General features: G+C 33.9%; 1 protein-coding gene and 1 pseudogene across 1 annotated transcript; both read left to right on the top strand.

Moving 5' to 3' along the window:
• The first annotated feature begins 594 nt into the window (after positions 1 to 594).
• LOC143915838 (lysozyme-like) lies at positions 595 to 3735 on the top strand. Its single transcript, XM_077436657.1, has 4 exons — positions 595 to 777; positions 1727 to 1895; positions 1975 to 2130; positions 3599 to 3735. The coding sequence occupies exons 1-4, from the start codon at positions 595 to 597 to the stop codon at positions 3733 to 3735; spliced, it is 645 nt and encodes a 214-aa protein (XP_077292783.1).
• Positions 3736 to 5490: 1755 nt separating this feature from the next.
• Positions 5491 to 6048, top strand: LOC143915837 (lysozyme pseudogene; annotated as a pseudogene).
• Positions 6049 to 7858: the final 1810 nt, after the last annotated feature.

The raw sequence follows: 7858 nt of genomic DNA, 5'->3' as shown, positions 1-7858 counted from the left end.
ACGCAATGGTGAGAAGATCAAGCAAACCAATGCGCTCGGCTCGGACTGCGCAGCTTCCATTAGCAATCTGCATTAGAATTTATGTATGTATGAACCTCCGATTGCAATGAAGCACTCTTAAATTGGCATTAAATCATCGTACTGTGGCAATAGACCCGTTTTCGATACCGTACAACACTGGGAAACACTAAATTTGAGAAAAAAATCTTTATATAATACTCGCCAACGAAACATTGTTTTACGGCTCATTTAAAAATCAGGTTATATATTTATGTATTAATTACAAACAGAAACATACAGTATTACAATATTTTTCCAAAACATTGACAGCAAAAAAGTTTCAACATATTTATTTATCCATTATATATTAGCCCCGACCATAGGTGCCATTACAGTTTGCCCAAGGCGACACATATGATCAAACTTTTCTACATACGTGCCAAATATCATCATTATATAATGATTATACATAAAATATGAGTTGAAAACACTGTGTGACTACCCCTGCCACTGCGGAAGCCACTATAGCAGCTCTGTCATATTTAATTGTTCCTCTTCCCAATTGGTCGAGCAAAACTAAAGGGGTTGATTACAATGCGCCTCAATATTGCTACTGCTTCACTCAATTCAACCAAGAAGGTCGACTATCCTGACATTAGTACATCGTCATATTATGCACAAAAACTGTGTCATATTTTGAATACTTTGCTGAAAGTCGTCATACACTTTGATCTGTATTTCAGACATTACCAAAATTCATCTATGCCATCAGTTCAAGTCTGATATATTGAATTGTGCAATAAAAAACCGCTACATATGAGCTAAAATTACCAGCGTAAGTGAAAATATGGAAATATGTATATTCTGAGACGTCTCCAACATACTAGGGATATCTATCAAGCGAGACGAGAGACATTATTTTTGACTGACGATTACGGAAATCTCATACCGGGGACTTATAAGGCATGAAATTATATCGTTATGCTTCTTTCGTTTCCTGAAAAGGAACTGTCATAAAGTGAGAAGCGTGAGATATGATTTTCCCTCCGCTTTCCATTTGTTATACGAACGTACCGATGCGCACGTGTACGTACCACTCGACTCGCACAAAATAATCTCAAATTTACGTACATATAATAAAACTCCTGCGAATTTCCCATTCGAATTACAAAACACCATACAAAAATTATTCCCGTTCAAACAAACTCGATCGTATAGTCGTTCAAACTAGAAATTTGCCAACAACTATTCACATGTCAACACTCTCTTATCTGGGGATATCCAGCCACTGCGACCCATTTCAAATGAATATGTGGCGTTCGTGCAATGCAAACAGAGTTCACCTTAATTATCATTTTTTAATAATGTTTCATTTATTTTACACACTCTTATCGTATAATTATTCATGGATGTTCTTATCTAACCTTAGCCTTTCAACGCCTGGAAAGTGTATAACGTTTCAGGTCGCCCATATTACATATTGCATATTAAATATGAATATATACCTTGATCTGAATTTATTTTTTTTAGCAGCACAATACGGGCTCGATTGGGCAACACTTTTGCAGAGATAGTGTCAGCGCATTTGTGTATTTTTCATGATTTATGCCATCGATGCATTCACTTTGGCAAACAAACGAGATACATTTTCAAGTACGCTCGAAAAAAAAAACACTGATAAAATCCTGTATATAAACGCTGGGAGAGCCGCATTTTTTCAAAGCAGAAATTCGACTTCGACAAACTCGCAACCGTATCCAAAATGAAGTGCTTGGTGAAAATCGTCATTTTTGCGATCGTCGCATTACACGTCGCTCACTGTAAAGTTTTCACGCGTTGCGAACTCACCGAAGAGCTGAAAAAACAAGGCTTTCCCGAGCATCAGATTCGCGATTGTAATTTATTTAAAACGTCTATGGTAGAGCGCCGTTGTTGAAGTTTTGTTTTTATTGTTTATTTTTTCAACACTTTCAGGGGTGTGTCTGGTCGAGTCCGAGAGCACCAGAAATTCTACTGCAAAAGGCGGTCCGAATTGGGACGGATCTTACGACTGGGGTCTCTTTCAAATCAACGATTATTACTGGTGCAAAGTGGGTTATCCTGGTGGCGTATGCAAAATCTCTTGCGAAAGTGAGTATAAATATAAAGTTAATGTGTAGTTTTACATAGACGGTGGAGCATTTGGCTCACGAATTGAAAATCCAGAACCCGAATATCAATACCGAAATTTTTTTTTTTTTTTATTTTGGAGCTATCGATTATTCAAAAATGGTTTATTTGTACAATAAGCTTAGAATAGCTATCTATAAACAAAAAATAATCAAATTTTAAATAATATATACGACATAAAGTAAGTTTGGGGAAGCATTTCAGCGTTACTGGTTGGTTTCGTGAGCAATTCTCAAATTCTTGCAGAATTGAACTATAATGTTCCTAGCCAACTCGGGTATATTAGATGCCGCATGTTGCTTTTTTTTTCTGGTGGCACGTACCAATTTTGATGGTTTCGCCACCTGTTACAAGGGATATCAAGCTCCTCAATCAGATTTCTGTTAACCTAAAATATGCTAGTTGAGAGATTGTTTGATTTGAGATCGTAACGTGTTCTATTAGACTGTTCGACAAATGACGACTTTTGTTGTTTCAGAGACGAGATATGACTTTTCTTATAGATCTATGCACAGTTAATACGAATCTGGTAATAAAAAAATTTGATTAGCTCGAGATTCGGAGATATATGGGTTTCTTAAATCGCGCGATTTTTCTATATCTTGTCGTTTTTCGGTTGATGTTTCAAAATCTGTCAGTTTCCTGTTCAAAATAAATATTAGAATCTATAGTTGGGTATTTTATCTTTCATTTTTAGTACTTTTTAGCTTTCAAACCTCTCTAAGTAGTCGTCCAGTTCAAATCAAAAGTCAAAAGTACGTATTTTCACTTGAGATTTTTTCCCACTGTTAATACTATTTTATATTGAGTATTTTCTATTGAAACGTGTTTATTGGGATAGTCTTCTGGCCACCTTATTTTTTGTTTTCGTTTAAAAGGGTTATTTGGAAGTGTGCTGAACTTTAAATCGGTAAAATTAGACGAGATTAGGAAAATGTGTGGGCTTGGATGGATGAGAGTTGCGCAAAACAAAGATAAGTAGAAGCGTATTGGAGAGGCCTTCATCCAGCTGTAGATGGTGAATGTCTATAGATGATTATGATGATTTTAATTGTTATTTATTTTCTTATAATTGTATTATTATAGCCATAGTGACAATCTTGTAATGTCACTATGGCCAATTTTAAAAATGAAAAAATAAAGAAACATATTTTTATTTCTACACAAAATAAATAGTAATAAAAGTATGATAGTTAGCTTATTGCTGTATTCGAATGACAAATAATCAATTATATTGCACATACGATAAATTCAATAAAAATAGTACTATTTTCTATAAATTCTATTGTAATCAATATAATATCTACATAGAAAAGCAAGTGTTTATAGTATTACAGACAACAACAATAGGAATGTATTTGCTGCATACAAATGTATATATGTATACATACAATTTCATTATACTAAACACTAATTTAAATATTTAAAGGTCTACTATCAGACGACATAAGCACTTCAACCAAATGCGTAAAAACCATTTACGGCATTCACGGATTTGACGCCTGGTACGGATGGAAATACAGATGCCAAGGAAATCTACCCGATCTATCAGACTGCGACGCCTAATTTTTCCCACATGCTACCCGTTTGTAAAATTGAAAACATCTCAATAAACAAAATTTGATCACGTCATCATAACGTCTTTCATTCTCTAAATTCCTCACAGACCCATAGCATATACAAAATACGTATGTACATATACACCATGTACGTAGTGTCGTATTAAATCCGGAACATTCGGCTTTGTCCGGTTGGCCGTTTGCGCAAACCTTTCGGTGTAGCAATATCGCAAAAGTGGCGGATAATGTCCGCGGGATACGGAAAATGTTCGTCGCCGAGCCGAGCCAATCACCCGGAAAATTTAGTTTTCATACCGGAAAAAGGTTATATGCGCGGCACTAGCCCGTACGATCCGTGAAAAATCCCATACGATTCGTGCCGCAAATCCTACAACGATTTCATTTTTTTGTTCGCAAATTTTCAACTTTCTGATGGCACACTTTGACGAAAATACATAATATTAAGCTCATATAATTACATGACATTCAAAATTATCGTCAGTTCTATTATCAAAAAATCGGTGCAAATTAACATAATAGCACATACCGAATTATTATTACATTGTGTTTAAAAGATAAGAAATGTTTTTGAGCTGCGATGTATTACTCCATTATTTAAGCCTATTTTATAATTGCTATAAACAATCATTCTTTAATCACACATTAATCGATTAAGATTTAGTCCATCACTAAAAACCACTCTCCAAATACATGTTGACTCAAAGACTAATTGATATATGTAGTATGATTATTACAGTACATTTTTTTTTCAGAAAAAATATTTTAAGGTAATTTGTGTATACGCAAAAAATTGGTAGCTTACTCAGAAGCTTATAGACAGGTGATTTTCATAGAAACGTGATGTTTTAATTTATTGATAATAATTACACTGACCAACAAAAAATCACGTTTTTTACTTACCGGAATTTTTACTAATCAAGTTTGGCCCATTGAATTTGAATATGATAATGATTTGTGTTGGCTTACTCACGTTAAAAGATATAAGCATATAAAAAAATGTCTTATTTTTACAGATTTTTGGTTTTGCAGTCTTTAATTGTATATTTGGTATTGTTGTGACAAAAATGACTATTGGAATCAATATTTAAATGCTTTTTTCTAAATAAAATAGAATAAAATACTGCAAAAGCCAAAAATCTGTGAAAATTGCCCATTTTTTTTAACCGCTCATATCTCGTAAACAAGAGTAAACTAAAAACAATTATTGTTATATCAAATTTTGTGGCTCAAACTTAGTTCAGATTGATAATTTTCCGCTCCGGTAATTTTTTTTTTTTTTTTGCTTCGTGATATTAAAATATTGTGACACTTTGATTTTTATTATGACAATTTCTATAATATTATATTGAAAATACATCAACAGTTTTCATATTAAAATAATACTACATATGTACATATTACATAAAATATGATAACACTTGTAGTTGTTTATTTTGAAATAGATCGATTAATTTGATTTAAATTATTTCATTTAATTTGATTGATTGTCTTTATTACATACATATATTGGATATAAAAAATAGCTAATCTTATCTGCTCAAGACCATTGTAATTTTATCTGCATACTTTGATATGAGACGAATCAAACAAAACATACACATATTGAATATAAATAAAAAAAAGTATTATCGCATAAAAATATATAAAAAGAGAAACATTCTCAGCATCCGCATCGAGTACCATTTTATTTATAAACGAGTGAGCGTTGTTCTTTCTTATTGAAATATAAAAATAATCTACGATGAAATCGTATTTGTATCTCGCAATTTTCCTGATAAGCTCCCAATATAGCGTGGCTAGGATTTTCTCAAGGTGCGAACTCGCTCAAGAATTGAGGAGACAGGGATTCAGTGATCTCCCAAATTGTAATATTTAATCACTTAAACATATATTCAAAATTTTCATTCGAATTGTAATCCATAACTACACGTTTAAGGGGTGTGTCTGGTGGAATCAGAGAGTTCAAGCAACACAGCTGCCAAAGGTGGACCCAACTCTGACGGATCGTACGATTGGGGTCTTTTCCAGATCAACGACCGATATTGGTGTAGACCTGGTGGTCCAGGAGGCGAATGCAACATTTCGTGTGAAAGTGAGTCTTTTGAAAAATTTTAATTACCTTAAAAAGTTGAACGGACAATCTACAGCGGGATAAATTTCAGGTCTCTTGTCTGATGACATCACCGTTGATAGTATTTGCACCAAGCAAATTTTCGCCATTCATGGATTCGGAGGCTGGTACGGATGGGTTAATAAGTGCCAAGGACAACTACCAGATCTCTCTTCTTGCGGTGTTTAAATATACACATATGTATATTAATTAGTATATTGTTAACTGTAATAAATAATATATAATTTGTATTAGTGAAATGTTTATTGCTACTTTTCTTTACACGTTTGAAGAATTCATATTACGAACATATGTATTTAATAGATTCATATATAAGTGAAATATAAAAAAAAACATATGAACTCAATTTTATACGATTTAAAATCAAGTAGCTTTTGTTTTGATTTAAATATTTCTTATAAAGAGATTTTTCAATTGAAATAAATTTCAATCAAATTTTAACGTGTCGCCTCAAAATATATTCGACTTTCTTTATAATTACGAGGATACAATTTGTTGCAGGAAAGATATGGATGATTATACAATCCTGTCAGAGTTTTATCTGACAATAATTGTTGAAACCCACCAAAATCATAATCCATTCCAACACTCCAAAAATCAAGCAGAAAACCACTAAAGAAAAAGACCTTTCACAAAAAAATATTGTAAATCCGTAGTATAAATGTTAGACATAACTTTCATAGGACAAGATATTACATAGACAAGATATTACAAGATAAGTATATTACATATGTAAATTGTGTGAATTTGTAGCGTTTTGTGTAATTCTTATACATTTTATATATGTACATACTAGCTGAACCCGACATGCGTTGCAATGCCACAATAACGCATGCAATTCCCGTTCCCTTTCCCATTCCCGTTCTCGTTCCCATTTGTCGGAAAAACGCAGGCAGCGAACACATTGAAATTATTCAATTATTTGTTTATTTTACCCTAAAAACATTTGAAATTTTTGCGTTGCATTGCCACTCATTCCCGTTTTTCTCGTTTCCTTTCTTGTTTTTAGGATTTGGATATAAGATTGGTGGCTCTATTCTTGCTTTTCACACACTTGTCATGGATCTGGGAATTACTTTTTTTGAATATTTGGAATTTTAATTCTCATGTCCAAGATTTTTGCAATAGGGCTGCGAAAACATAAAGCTTTGTCATCAAAAACTCACGCACCGTTGACGGTCTGGAGTAACACGATTACTTTGTACTACATTTGTGCGCAGTTTACTGGAGTCTGGCTCGGTCATATACATATGTAGATTCCTAATCAGATGAAGTACTCGCTCATGTTAGAGAGGGTACAGGGAAAATTTCTGCGCTATCTTTAAATCGATGCAGTGCAAACGATCGAAAAGCGCCAGACAGACTGAACCACAGATTAACGACACGTGTACCTCATGCGTGCGCACTGCTCGCACTTTCACTAAGTGAAATCTACTCGAAGTCCCGACATACCTACCCTGTATACGTTCTGTGCTTCTGATACTTTAGTTCCGAATTTTTCCTTATTAAATTATTAAAAACTCGCCAGAAAGATCCAACTCAATTTTAATAATTACCATTTTAATAATTGCATCTGAGCACATCGAAAGGTTACTCGTCATATGATGTGCAATTTTTCATTCGTAAAGTCGAGAATTGCGTTTAAAGCAGCCATCCAGTTAATCTGTGGTTCAATCTGTCTGGCGCTTTTCGATCGTTTGCACCAAACCCCTTTACATATATGAGAGAGTTTGGACAATATTCCTATTTAGTTCCCAATAAGTTTGTTATGGGTTCTTTGGGCTTTGACTTCTTAGGAACCTCGCGTAGGAACGCTCAACTCGGTAAGCTTTTTCTAAAAATTCTAAGGGGTGAATGTCACCTTTCAGAATTTCTGTTTAGCATCAAACTTTGGGTACCTGGGAAGTTGATAGAATCTCGCTACTTAACTCTGTTTCTGCCAGTTCGGGCCAGAACTATGTAATGTGCTTTGTGTGTA

This window comes from Arctopsyche grandis, chromosome 8 (assembly GCF_051622035.1).
Source record: "Arctopsyche grandis isolate Sample6627 chromosome 8, ASM5162203v2, whole genome shotgun sequence".
NCBI lineage: Eukaryota > Metazoa > Arthropoda > Insecta > Trichoptera > Hydropsychidae > Arctopsyche > Arctopsyche grandis.
Note: the sequence above shows the minus strand (reverse complement) of the source record. Positions and strands in the feature narration are given on the sequence as shown.